This window comes from Lipotes vexillifer, unplaced genomic scaffold (genome assembly GCF_000442215.2).
Source record: "Lipotes vexillifer unplaced genomic scaffold, Lipotes_vexillifer_v1.1 scaffold331, whole genome shotgun sequence".
Taxonomy (NCBI): domain Eukaryota; kingdom Metazoa; phylum Chordata; class Mammalia; order Artiodactyla; family Lipotidae; genus Lipotes; species Lipotes vexillifer.
This window is the reverse complement of record NW_006774049.1, coordinates 779,676-794,444: the sequence shown is the minus strand read 5'-3', so window position 1 is coordinate 794,444 and position 14,769 is coordinate 779,676. Positions and strand designations below refer to the sequence as shown.

Below are 14,769 nucleotides of genomic sequence, written 5' to 3'. Positions count from 1 at the left end.
CCGCGTCCCATCTGAGAGTCACCATGAGAGCCTGTTCCTGCAAGAAGTGTGAGTGAATTAAAGTACGTCAGTGGAAAAGTAAGGGAGCCCCCCAGCCCCCGACGTTCCCCTCCCCCTTTCTGGCTATGCAGCCCCACGACCTTCAGTCCGCCTCCCTCTTTCCAATTCCTCGGAGCGGCGAGGTTCTCGAGGACCCCACGGAAGCCGGGCGGCGGGGGTCGAGGGCAGGGACGGAGAGAGGCCTCCCCACTCCCCGGGATTGGGAGGGGGATGGGCAAGCGCGGGAGAATAACGCCTGGGAGGCCGAGCAGCGCAGCCCCAGACTCCCCGGAAAGCCCGAAAAGCTGGGTGCAGAATCGCCTCTCTTTCAAGAGTTCGCAGGAAGTTTGGGGGAGGGGCGCCCCGCTCGCTCCCGTTCGCGGGAGGGTGAGGGAGGACGACGGCAGCGGCAGGTCTCGGAGCTGTCGCGTCCCGCCCTCGGGCTGGCTCGGGTGCTCCCGGCGGCGGGGTCTGCGGGACGCGGGCGCGGGGCGCGGGCAGAGCGCGCCGGGCGCCATGGAGGGACTGGTCCTGCTCAACGCCCTGGCCACCCGGCTGCTCTTCGTGCTGCACTCGCTGGTTGGAGTCTGGCGAGTGACCGAGGTGAAGGAGGAGCCGTGGTACTGGCTGCTGGCGCTGCTCAACCTCTTGCTTTTTCTGGAGACGGCGCTGACCCTCAAATTCAAGCGCGGCAGAGGCTACAAGTGGTGAGCGCACCCTGGGTAAGGGAGGGCACGCCGAGTCCCCGGGCGCTGTCCCCTGCGGCACTCTCAGGCGGCCCAAGAGCCCGTCTCCCCGACGATTCTTTACTGGGATGCGGACCCCCTTTGTCCTCGCTGGGAGCGTCGGAGGAGCGCGGGATGCTTGGGCGTCGCTTGGACACAACGGAGTGCCCCAGGGTCCCAGGGCAACCCGGGAGAGGGGAAGGCTCCAGTTGCAGCCACGCGCCACCCAACCCCGGGTCTCGCAACTTGAAAGATGGGAAAAAAGAAGGGAAGCGCTTGCATGCTCTGCAGAAAGTGCTCCAAAGTGGGAGAGTAGTGGGGCCACGGGGGTGTCATGTGCTCTGCGTTCTGAATTTGGGGTGTGGGTGTGCACGGCTTAGCCTGAGTGCATGCAGTTATGGGAATGCCCTTCGCCGGGCATCAGCGACTTGTGTAAGGGCTTGTGCACATCGGGCAGCGCTGGGGGCAGCACTTCCCGGGGAGAGAAGCCACTCGCAGCACGTCTGTGGTTTCAGCCGCTTCGCCGCAAACCAGCCCCAGCATGGCACTAGCTTCAGGTGTCTTCCGGGCTTGGTTGCTTCCGAGCCTTGGTTAATGGTCAGCCCATCTTGTCAAATGTGTCATTTCTTGCTTGTTTCAAACAGTCTGCTTAGTTTCACTTAGATTTGTTCTATATCACCTTAGGAAGTTACCTTAGATATAAATGTGTGATTTTGACATTGGTTTCACTTAACCCGCTTAGATTCATCTTAATTTGCACTAACTTGTACTAAGACGGTACTTTTGAGATGAATGTGCATTTCTGAGCTTGTTTGCTCATATAAAGTTTATATAGCATTTACAACGTTAAAAAAAAAAAAAAAAAAGATGGGTTACGATGCTGGTGAAGGTACTAGCAGGCAGTGGTTCAGCCTTCACCTCAACGTGCCAAACCGCAGACTCTTTAGTGATGTTTTATTTCCTCCCCAAAGACTTGGATGGCAATCAAAGAATTGAGAAAAAGATTCCCTGCCATTCACAAAGAGCCTCTACCTCTATGGCTCCACTGGCAGGAAATTTTCAGCCCAAACTTATCTGAGTTAGGCCTCTTTCTGTATTATTTTTTAAAACAATGAGTCCGTGTTTTCATGTATGCCATATTTAAGAAGAATACCGACTGCTATGAGATAGAGGAAAGTACTGTTAGCCAATTCAAGAATTGTATACATGATGGCATATTAAGAAAAAATAAAAGAAAAAACCCCTCTGGACAGTTTTACATATTAAACTGCAAAAGGCTGTGTATTTCACGACAATCCAAGGGAGAGAATGCGTTGTCTCTTAAAATCATGTGTCTTGCTTAAAATTTCCACTGTTTTAACATTTCTAGAATTATCAATGAAGGAATTATTCAAGTAGAATCTTAATTTAATACAAGGATTGGAGGAATGTCACTGCCCCTCCCCCCATCAAGCAAGAGAGATCTGAGGAACTTTCCAGTATGCCTTTCGGAAATCTCGAAGAAAAATAGTATTAGTTCCCCAAATAAGCCTTAGGGTTAAAGAAACAAAAGGGAGAAAAGCGTTCACCCAGCAAGCGGATCACATGAGATCGATTTAACTTTTACTGAGTAGCTTTAACACGTTAGGGTAAAAAATACCTTCAGTAATATGAAGATGAAATCTGAGGCTTAAATATGTTCCATGGAAAGTAGTCCTGCCACCAGCCATCATCAGAGCTTCCGGGAGAAATGTCAACCTCAGAAGAGGGACCAGCTCAACTGGCCCTGAAATATCCTCCTTCCATGCCAGTTGTGTAGAAATACTGTAGGCAATGGAACCTCCATGTCCGTATCACCACTGACCGCTGACTGACTCAGATTGACATGTAACTTAAAACAGAGAGAGGACAAAAGGATGGGCCAAAAACTGGTGATGGTCAATACGGCAAATTAAACAGGAAACTGGGGACATGTTTGTATATAGAGCATGGATTCAAAATCAGACAGATAATGGAGTAAAAATCTGGGCTTTCCTACTTACTTGCTGTGAGGCACTGAATAAGTTACTTAACCTTTTAGAGTTATATTGAGACTCAATATAACTCAAATACTTATCTTATAGGTTGTTATGAATTAAATGAAATAATATATGTTGACGGTCAATGAATACAAAAGAAATGGTCTTTTCTAGATCCTAGAGTTTTTCTTATTTTTCTTCTTATTCAAAAATATTCTGTGTCCAGTGGACATATTTTCTGTCTGTAAAAGTCAAAAAACTTTACTTGAGAGACTGGCCAATAAACCATTGGTTCAGAGCCAAAAAGAAAATAATTCTCATCTTTATTTCAGAACAGGCCCATGATGTATATTGTACATTATAGCACTAACTGAAAAAAATTTTTGCTGGCTCAATATCAAGACTATATTTGAGAGTTAAAAAAAAAAAAAAAAAAAAAAAAAAAAAAATCCTTGATAGACTTGGCTATTATAAAATTTCAGGAACAAATGAGTCTTTGTAAAATGATCTAAACAGAAACGTGATAAGTAATTCTTTGTTCTACTGATGTTACCAAATAAAACCGAGTCTACAAATATCGTCATTTTCGTGATGGACAAAGGGCACATGCTGTTTGTTCTTTCATAAGTTTGAGAAAAAAATCAGAAAGTGGAATGCTAAAAAAATATAGAAAATTATCCCGGATATAACATGGTGACACTTAAAAAGGGTTTGATTTGGGACATACTTCATTTCTGGATTGAAGTTTTCTGAGTAAGGCAAAGCATAATTTTTTTTTTTGTTTTTGAACGTCAAAAAAAGTTGTCATTAGAAAATCAAGGCTGATGGAATAAAAGAAAAGATAAAGTAAAAATGATGGCAGTAGGAGAATGTTCCTCTAAGTAGGAAAATGTTACTACAGAGATCTTTCGGTAGATCTACATAATATAAAGATATATGTATCTTTTTCTTTTGGCTGGGTTGGGTCTTCGTTGCTGCACATGGGCTTTCTCTAGTTGCGGTGAGCGGGGGCTACCCTTCATTGCGGTGCGCGGCTTTCTCATTGCGGTGGCTTCTCTTGTTGCAGAGCACGGGCTCTAGGTGCATGGGCTTCAGTAGTTGCAGCACATGGACTCAGTAGTTGCAGCATGCAGGCCCTAGAGTGCATGGGCTTCAGTAGTTGTGGAGCATGGGCTCTAGAGCACAGGCTCAGTAGTTGTGGCGCACGGGTTTAGTTGCTCCACGGCATGCGGGATCTTCCTGGACCAGGGATCAAACCAGTGTCCCCTGCATTGGCAGGCAGATTCTTAACCACTGTCCCACCAAGGAAGTCCCTATATATGTATCTTTCGATCCATCGGTCTTACATTTTTGACTCTACCCTATAGAACCAAAAGTACCCATATGCAAAGACACACATACAGAAATACTAATTTTCATCTTGTTAGTGGAAAATAAAGCTAAAAGCAACCTGATTATTCACCAATAGATTGGTTGAAAAATTGTAATATACACATACTATAGAATATTTTGCTGGTATTAAAAATAATGAGCTAGATTTTATCTATTGACTTTGAGGGATGTCCGTGATATGTTGTCAGAAGAATAAAGTTACAGACTTATGTATATTATGCCCTCAATTTTTAAACAAACAAACTTGTCAAAGAACTACCCTTTGTATCAGTTGAATACATTGTCTATTTACTATTCAAGAAGAAGGAGGGGGAGAGGAGGAGGTGGGGAGCAAGGAGAAGAGAATGAGAAGAGAAAGAAGAGTCAGAGGAAGACGGACAACCCTCTCACACTGAAAATCAATCAATCAATCAAGGCCTGAATGGTGGACTAAACTCTGTTTACACATGAAGTGAAAATTTCTCTTCCGGAATACCAGATCCATGAAACCCCTTTCGACTGCTCTAGGCGAGTTTGAACACTGTTCTTTTTATTAAAATTTGCACCTGGCCCCAAGTAAATCAAATCTATAGAAATCATGGTGCAATAAACAAGAGCTAGAGAGGAAAATGTGAAAAAAATTTCTTGAAACGCGGCAAACATATTACACTTGTCCAAAGCATGTTTAGCTCTTCTTTGGATAGAAAAAATGGAACTAGAGCTGCTGAGCTCAGCTGTCCAGGGACAGGCAACATTACATCAACGCTAAGAACTTGCCAGTTGGAGGAGCTTAATTTGTCGGAATCCTATAGAATAAAGAGGGTAAGCCAACGACACATTCCTTGTTAAGTCCAACAAATGTGCGCTGGTGGAATTTGGCCCTTTTCCCCTAGTATTTATTAATTTCATCTGCTCTTCACTTACATTTCATTAAGATGAAAATTAGTATCACTGCTTTATTTTTTCTTGATTTTGTTTTCTATTGTCTGGGCAACAATCCAAAGGATCTGTGAATTACCATTTAGGTACAGTCAAACAGAAGATAAGATTCCCAGTTGCTTTCTAGCTAATACTGATAAAATATTCCTCAGGAAACAGAAAAACGATCAAGATTGTGACAGATTTGAAGCCTGTTCACTTAAAAGCAGGTGGTATCTGAGAATAAGTAGAAATCTAATTTGAATTTATTGATAAAAGTGTAGAATTGTAAGCACTGAGCTTTCTTCATCAAAATTTCAAGAATACAAGGTAAATATCATGGAGTTAATAAAACAGTTCACTTATATGGTCACCTTTCTGCATTGTCTCTTTCTCTTCTCTCTTTTTTTTTTTAAATAAATTTACTTATTTATTTTTGGCTGTGTTGCTACCCGCAGGCTTTCTTTAGTTGCGGCGAGTGGGGGCTACTCTTCGTTGCGGTGTGCAGGCTTCTCATCGCGGTGGCTTCCCTTGTTGCAGAGCACGGGCTCTAGGTGCGCAGGCTTCAGTAGTTGTGGCTCGCGGGCTTAGCTGCTCCGCGGCACGTGGGATCCTCCCAGAACAGGGCTAGAACCTGTGTCCCCTGCATTGGCAGGCGGGTTCTTAACCACTGTGCCACCAGGGAAGTCCCCTCCCTTCTCTTTTATTAAGTCGAATCAGACAACTACTTGTTGACCTGCCTACTAGGTAAGCATGACACATGCTAGACACTGTGAAGAAACAGAAAACAGACACATTTGAGATTTTAAAATAAAATGTAGCATTTCAATGAAGTGTTCAAATGTGTGGGAATAAGAATAATTGTGAATATTTAGCATTTTGTGATGTTCGGGCTCTTTCAAGTGTTTTAGAGAACTTCCCACTTGATCCTGACAGCAGCTGTAGTTATTTTCTGTTTCTGTTTTCTCCCACTTTTAGGTGAGGAAGCTGAGGCACAGAGCTGTTAAACCATTTTAAGATCAATGAGCTGGTGACGGGGAAAGCAGGGATGTTAAGACTCTAACAATTTAGAGGAGAAAAGGATGTGGGGAGGAGTGATGGGGCAGGGTGGGAATGTGGCCAGGGGATGGTGAGTAGTGAGGGAGAGGGGGCTTTACAGCATTTGAGCCGCAGCAGGAAAAGCAGATATGAGAGAGAAGAGTGCCAAGGATGGGTAAGTAAAGGACATCCTGAGGGAGGTGAGTGTGGGGAAACGATAAGAGATTTCTCTGGAGGAAACACAGAGCCTTATCATTCTTCATTCAGCAAAAATACCTGGAACATCTCAAGTGTGCTAGATGTTTTTTTTTTAGTGCCAAGAATAGGGAGGTGAATAAAGCAGGTAAAATCCTGCCCTGAAAGAACTCGTATCTTAGTCAAGGGACTCAGAAAATAAAGTAAATAATAAACAAGTGTGCTGACGGGGAACTGGATAAAGGCAGTCAAAAGGTACAAACTTCCAGTTATAAGATAAATAAGTACGAGGGATGTAATGTACAACATGATTAATATAATTAACACTGCTGTATGTTACATACGGACGTTACTGAGAGTAAATCCTAAGCTTCTCATCACAAGGAAAATCTATTTCTTCCCATTTCTTTTATTTGTATCCGTATGAGATGGATGTTCACTAAACTTACTGTGATAACCCTTTCATGATGTACGTAAGTCAAATCGTTAATGCTGTACAACCTTAAACTCACACAGTGCTGTATGTCAACTGCGCCTCAGTGAAACTGGAAGAAACAAACCAGGTGTGCTGATAAGTAACAATAAGCAGGTAAACAGATGAGTGATCAGAACTATGAAGGCCTAAGTGGGATGGGTTATAGAGGGATGGAGGCCCGGGGGAAGGTTCCACTGGGTGGAAAGAGAGTTGTCTAGCTGGGGAGGCGACATGTGAGCTGAGTCCGGTAGAGAGAGAAGGAGCCAGGCAGGGGAAGAGCCAGGGAGACGATGAAAGAAGTGAGAGGAAGAAAAGCTTTGCGTGCTTTGGGACACTTCCGACACCCTCCCAGAAGACAGAGAAATACTGACTTTCTCTTCTAGTCTTCATTGTCTCTTCTCCCCATGTCCCCTGCCTCCAAGTGAGAAATTCCTTCTGAATTTTATATTTGACCATATCTCATTTAAAAAAATGGACGTATAGTTGATTTATAATGTTTTAGGCATACAGCAAAGTGATCCAGTTATACACACATACACACATACATACACACACATATATGTGGATATATATAGTCTTCTTCGGATTCTTTTCCATTATAGGTTATTACAAGATATTGAATAGAGTTCCCTGTGCCATACAGTAGGTCCTTGTGGTTTATCTATTCTATACACAGTAGTGTGCATCTGTTACACATACAGATGTGTCATTTGAAACATCACGTGTTTGAAAATGGCTGGCTGGCCCCCAACTAAAAACAGGAAAGATAAATTAAACATCAAAAGAGATTCCATCCTAAATTGATTGCAAATTCAAACCAATTGTGTAAAAAACTCAGTGAAATCTGATTTGATTCATCAATTGTATTTAGACGGTTCAACAGCGGAAATGAAAAACCTAGACTTGACAGGTGTCATATGAAGTCTGATCCTGAACAAGTTTTGAGCAGTGTACAAGAGCTCTGTAGGATTATAATGCTGTAGTATTTGATAATATGTGTCTTCCTCTACCAAAACTGCTTACAAAAACGCCACAGAGGACGTTGGGAAATAAAAGCACTCTTCTGATCTTGTTGGGTATCAGAGAGGACGAAATGAAGGCATTTAGAAGGAGACCCTATGATTTCCATATGGCCAGGGTGGGCACCGGAAATTCTCCCAGGAGATAAACTGTTTCTCTTCTGGTTCACATTTGCTGTCCAGATTTCCTGATATCTCTCCTTAACTTTTTAGTTATTCCAATAATACTTTCCACTGTGCATTGGACTTAATCAGCACTGCCTGCAGTGTACATCCAGCGCTTTATAATATTCATTATCTTCACATGTGTTTGTGTGTATGCGTTTTCTATCCTGAGCCTTGAGCTCAAGGCAAAAGGGTGACTTACATTTGCATCCTTTTTGTAGGCATACACTGAATGTTACCAGCAAATGACTTTGTTTTTAGTGATCCGAGTCATGGTTTAGGAGGAAGAGTCTTAACCTATCTTGAGTTAGTACTGTGCTTTGCTCCCTAGAAGAAGTCATATTTTCTTCCTTTATTTCACAATGAACTTGGGATCAAATCAATAATTATGGCTGCATTTAGAATGGGACCCCCAGGAAATTGAACCACTGAATGATGCCCATGTTTTTCTCCACCAGTATGTTCAAGTGAGACATTTAAAACGGAAAGTTAAGGCTGTAATATTTTGTAACTTCGTGTACTTGACTGGGAGAAAAACAAAGTACAAACTAGTGTGGGCAGCTCCCATGGGTCAGTGTATATGTGTATATCCCTACTTCTAAATTTCAAGCATTTCTCCTTCTCATAGCAGTGACATTATTATGCATACAGCATCAGGACGAATCTGAATAGCTTCACTTTTACAACAATGGAAAATTCACCTGTACATAGAGGTTTATTTTCCCCATGTGCATTTCCCTCCCTACACTGGAAGTTCCTCTAAAGTACCAATATCAGGCGTGTTAGACCTGGAGTGCATAAATCATTTTGTTAAAGAAAACCCGTGGTTTTTAAAAAATAAAATAGTATTTTTTAATATGCAGGTATGAAAAAGTGAACTTTCTTTGAAAGTCACGTTAAGGATCGTTAACAATCCACAATTTTAATATAAAATGCCAAGGTGGGGCTGATTTTGTTTATTTTTTCTGAATATAAACTTACCACCCATAGTTGTTCAGGGAGAGGGGTTATATTTTATCTTTGCGTTGTCTGACCTCCAAGAGGTAGCTGGTGTATGACTGACTTAATGTTGTATGCTTATTAGAATAAAAATTAGTAATTCTTAGAAAAAAAAGAAGTCCTCTCTATGATGGATGCCTCTGACAGCCTTGGTTGGGTCCTACAAGAGTCCTTTGCTTTCTTATTTCCCTGATTGAGCCCCCTGTTCCACACACCTATTTTATTATTAGGAATAGCCTCTTAATAAATTGGCTGTGCCATTTTCTGACAGTCTGTTAATAATGGACATGAGGATGACGATGAAAGTGATGGTGATGGTGATAATGCAGGTGGTAACAGTTATTGATTATTGAGTACTGACGATGCTCCTAGCCTGCTTTACATCCATTATCTCGTGTAATCCTCACGACGACCCGATGAATTCGTTTTCATCCTTTATTACTATTTTATGATGAGGACGCTGCTGCACAGCAAGGCTAGGTCACTTATCTAAGGTCACGACTAGTAATAATAAATCACAAAAACAATTCCTAGCATATGGTGAGCCCTCACTTTTAATGAGCCAGGCTTTTGCACTGAATGGATTACCTCCTTCACTCCTCACAGTAGCCCTCGTGCCACTATTCTAGCTCCTACTTGCAAATGAGGAAGCCAAACTCAGAGAAGTATTCCCATGCTCGGATTACACTCCGTCAGCCTGTTTGTTGCGCTCTGCATCCAGTAACCAAACTGGGTTTTGCCTGTGGACAGTACAACTACATACATTTTGGGGGTCAAGGATTCCCTACAGTAGAGAAAGGGTCAAAGTATTTACTCTGTTTCAGAATTGGGTAGGTAAATCTCATGTGACTTGCTAATGAGTACTAGGATGGTTTTGCTTAGAATGCAGAAAATTTCAGACTCCACATGGCCACGACTCAGAGACACTTGCACAAGCAGACATCCCTGTAAAATCAAAGCAGATGCAAAAGAAAACAGAAGAGGGGAAAAATTCTAGAGTGCCTTCATTTTTGGTCCTGAAGTGAAGAACCAATCTCTTCCACAGAACAGAAATAAATACCATTGTCTTTTATAGAGTGAAATAAATTGAAGTGTTATATAAATAACATCCATAATGCATTTAATCCTCTGAGAGACCATTAAAATTCCTGTAGTCATTAGTGCTTAAGTTCGCTTGTTCATTAAACAATCATTTATTATAGTAGGTGCTATGATGGTGTTCTTGAAGGAATATAAAACATGCGCAGTTATATGAGGACAAGACAAAACAATACTCTGAGAACCAAATAATTTTCCACAAATTAAGTCCAAGAGTGCAGAAAGGCTTCAGAATAAAGATACGGTCTGTATGGTAGACTTGCTGGACACGGAAAATTTCTCAGGTATGTGCTTTATGTCCTAGCCTTGGAAGTGGCTGGTGGTTTTACAAGAGCGGAGAGAAGAGAGAAGGGCTTTTCAGGTTGAGGGAATATCATGATGGTAATACACAGGGTTTCAGTTGGAACCAGTTCATTTACGAAGATGTCACGATTTCCTTTGCCTCAGAAATTCTATGAGAAAAACAGTGATGCAGATCCTAAAAATCGATGCATATTTTGTCCCTAGAGCTCATTTAGTCATCCTGAAGCATTTTGTTGAGGTTTGAACGTGAGCAGTTTCAATGGAGTTTGTTCTTGCTTTAGATACCCGCTTGGAAATTCTTAAGTGAAGTGAAGTATGTAATACTAATTTTGCTAGTGGTTGATATTATACTTTGAGAATGTCACCTTATTGAAAAAACAATCAGCGACAATGAACAAAGAAAGTTATAATTAAAGGCCTAGTATTCAGCTTCAGAAGTATTCTCCTTTTTACAAAACCTAGATGTGGGCATTCTTCAAGGGCTTTGGAAATCTACAGAACGATTCCACTGTAATAGGTATTCCTAACCCACCTGAAGTTCCTCCCCGTCTCTTCTGTTCTCATTATTAGTCTGCTGCCCCATAAGATCCTGGACAAAACAAACCCATCATCTGATCTTGGTACCTATTGAAACATACACACTCCATATTCAATTTTCCATTGGTGGGGAGTTCTCACCAGCCTATGGCCATTTGGTTGCGGGCAAAGGGCTCTAGGAGGGAGGTGACAGATTAGTGATTTCCCAGGCATTTGGGGGTCGTGTGTTCTAGAGGAGCACAGGGTGCATTTTGAGGGGTGGCAGAGAGGTAGGTGCTATCTGGAGGCTGTCGTATTGGACACCCTTACCCCCTGTGCTAACAGAAAGCCCTCCTGAGCAGCCCAGATGGAAACCGTGGCTGTTAAGGCCCACTTCAAGAAACCAGTCTACAAGTAAGGAGGCCAGACAGCCCTTAAGTTGTTAGACACGGTTTAGGGGCTCATGAAAGGATATCTTGACCTAGTTTCTTGATTTCCATGAAAATAAGCCTATTAATATAAAGTGCTCCAGAAATTTTGAAGACCCTCGAGGCTGTTTAACATGAGATTTTGAAACCTGGGTCTAGTATATCCTGACAACTCCACGCTGCCTTTGTAGAGTAGGAAATACTGAGCAGTGAAATATAAATAAAATCGCAGTTCGCATCAAAGTAATTTTGGAACATTATTTTTGCTCCATTTAAATATTATCTATCTTCAGATTTATGCGTGTAATTACAAGATTAGAATCCTCATTGTTTGCAGAGAGAAAAGCTACACCGGGTAGCGGGTGATATTATGGTTAATTTTTCTTCTATTTGCCTACTTCTATTGTTGTATGTTTCTAAAGTGAATAAATGTTACTTTTTCAATAAGAAAACAATAATAAATATCATTTTGGGGAAGAGGAAAATGGAATCCTAATTCTAGGCTAATGGTGAGTCGAAGTAGATATCCATTGCAGGGCTAAATTGCTAAATGTCATGACATAATCATTTTGTGAAAAACACTGTCATGTTGAAATGACAACTTTGTACGACAGATGATATTTTATATTTGGATGAACTGAACTGAAAATTAAGCAATGAGTATAGCTCTTTAAGAGCTCAGAGCAGTGTCTAGCATGTAAGAAGACCTACAAACATATTAGTGAACAAATAAGTATGTAAACAAATAGAGAAAAACGTCCTTTAATGTTAGGTGCTCCTGCTGTGTATTTAGAGAGAATTGGTGTGTTGGCTAAGGGCTGTGAAATAAAAAACAAACAAACAAATAAAAAAAAAAATTTCTGTGGAGAAAAATTATCTTCAGGAAGACTGGAATTTAGAAAAACTAGCTGAGCAAAGGGAAAGCAATTTGGCATTACAGTTTTAATGCTGGGCATCTTCTATATTGTGATAGGGTAGTGATAGTTGGAACTGTAATAAACCTGAGTTTCCAAGGGTAGGTAGCTCGTCAGTAATCAGGTATTATCAATTTTGTAAAAATATCCCACCTGGACATGTCATATTCATTTAATCATGTATTTATCAGTTTTTGTCAGTCTATCAATAGTGTAACATAATTTTATAAACAAGCAACCAGAAACCTGATTTATTTCTGAGATGGCTAGACCCCTCTCTGGTATTAGTGGTTGGTATCTACTACTTGGTATCTACTTGTGGTTGGTATCTACTTACTTTTGATACAATTAAGACATGAAAACTGGAGTAAAATGATTTGTAGCCCCTAAGAAAGGTCATGCAATTTGGTTAATTACCCAGAAAAAGGTGGGATCAGGCTTAGTTTTTAATTTTTAGAATTCACATTCTCCTTGGTTCCAAAAATGAATCACTGACAATGAACTATCAAGAATATGACAAACCTTCAAAATAATAAGTAACAGCTAAATGTCATCTTGAAATATTAAAATCCTTCATAGTCGCAAAAAATACCAAATTTATACAAGAACAGATTAGTTTCCTTCAGAAAAACTTCTGATAAGAAACAATTTATGATGATATTTCAAAAAGAGATTTCTAGTCAAACCAGCAACAGAGTGTCAAGAAAGTTGGAATTATAAATCAACTAGGACCTTATGAAATCACTAACTATCTGGGGGAGCCCACCATGTGCCAAGCACTGTGGAAGGAGCTGAGGGCATAACGTTGAGCAGACAAGACACAGTTCTGTGCTTGTACTGGGTTGGCCAAAAAGTTCGTTCATTTAGTGAATACGTTGTTCAATAAAGGTCTTCATGAAAATGAAAAATGTCCTTTATTTTTACTTGAAACCGAACGAACTTTTTGGCCACTCCAATATTACTCAGAATTGCTGGGAGACAATTAGTGACCACAGGTACACATACACATATATACATATACATATATATAGTTATAAAATTTGAAACTCTATGGGGTGAAAGTGAAGAGTGTTATATATAGGACAAGTGTAACAAGGAGATCTAATTTAGGCTGGAAGGACAAGGAAAGCTTTTCTGTGGAGTCCTATAGAGCTGACATGAATTTTGAGAAGGAGATAATCAGGTGAAAAGTGAGGCAGAGAGGTATTTCAAGGGGGAGAAATACATGTGTGAAGGCCTGAGTTAGGAAATTACTTAGCTTTTTTCCAGAACTGAAAGAAAACACCATTATAGGAGCACAGTGAGGAAGAATGCAAGCAACAGAGACCAAGAGGTAAGCAGGGTGCTGATGGTACAGCATTTTATAAGTCATGATGAGCAAACAGCCCACGCCAACCATGACTGTGTGACAGTAACTGCCTTAACCGTGAACGTGAAGTTAGACATAATGATGTCCACAGCACTGCAAACAACTTCCCTTGATTCAGGGAGTCTTAAATAGGTTTGGTTTTGAGAACCATAGTTTAAAAATGGGATTGATTTTAAGTTATCTGAAGAAACAATCTTCTAACCAGGTATCCTGTGGGTCCGCTTTAAGTGTAGGTGCTGAATATGTGGTCATGAGTGTATCTGCAGAGCTGAGCATGGGTAAGGCAGCAACTCACATGTATTGAGCATGTACAGTATCAAGCTCATAACACTGTCTTATTTAATCCTCACAACCACCCTATGAGGTGGATATTATTATACCCATTTCCATAGACAAGGACATTGAGTCTCAGGAAAGGCAGCGACTTTTCAAAGATGAATGAATAGAAGAGGCAAGATTCAAGTTTGGGTCTCTCAAGTTCATGAAAATTCTACCACAGTGTCACAGTTCCTCAAGGGACACAATGAGAGGAGCATACTTGTTACCAGACCCGCTGAAATCGGAATAAAATGTCCTTGTAGATGCCAGCAGCCTCCATTCACTTCATTTGCTCAATCCTCCCTTTACAAATTCAGGCATTCAAGCATTTAAGTATTTGCTTGATAAAAATTAATTAAAGACTTAAAAAGACACCTGAGACCACTGAGGAGGGGAAAAAATGGAGACGGAAGAGGGAAGGGACATAAAGATATATATGACTCAGGACCTGTCTTCAAGGAACTTAGGAAAGCGAAGTCATATATACACATAACAAGAAAACAGTGGAGAATGTGTTGGGTCACAAGAGAAATACAAGTTAAGATTAATTGCTGCCATTAATTCCTATGTTGCAAAATACAGGAAGGATGTCGATGGGTAGAGATGTAAGAGGAGGGCTTTCCAAAACAGGTAGTCATAATTTGAAGGGATGTTTGCTCCAAAAACCATGTCAGAGCATCTCTTCTCAGATGGACCAAGCTGAAGGGGCAATAGAGCCCTTTGCTCTTAACAGGGACCCATGGTCCAATAAAACATATGCGACATATGGTTGAAATGTCTTCTTCATGTCCCAAATAAAACCTATCATACATATTTTAATACTTCTCTAGATTATAGAGACTTATTTTCTCTATAATTTAAAAAAAAAAAATTTCAGTTGTA

At 41.0% G+C, this 14,769-nt stretch overlaps 1 protein-coding gene across 1 annotated transcript in view; it reads left to right on the top strand.

The window, feature by feature from the left end:
• Nucleotides 1-474: 474 nt before the first annotated feature.
• The window catches only part of TMEM26 (transmembrane protein 26), a 44,261-nt gene continuing 29,966 nt past the window's right edge, over nucleotides 475-14,769 (top strand). Inside the window, exon 1 of the mRNA XM_007448636.1 lies at nucleotides 475-746. Within this exon, the coding sequence (XP_007448698.1) occupies nucleotides 556-746 (191 nt within the window). The 5' untranslated portion in view covers nucleotides 475-555. The remainder of the gene's footprint in view (nucleotides 747-14,769) is intronic.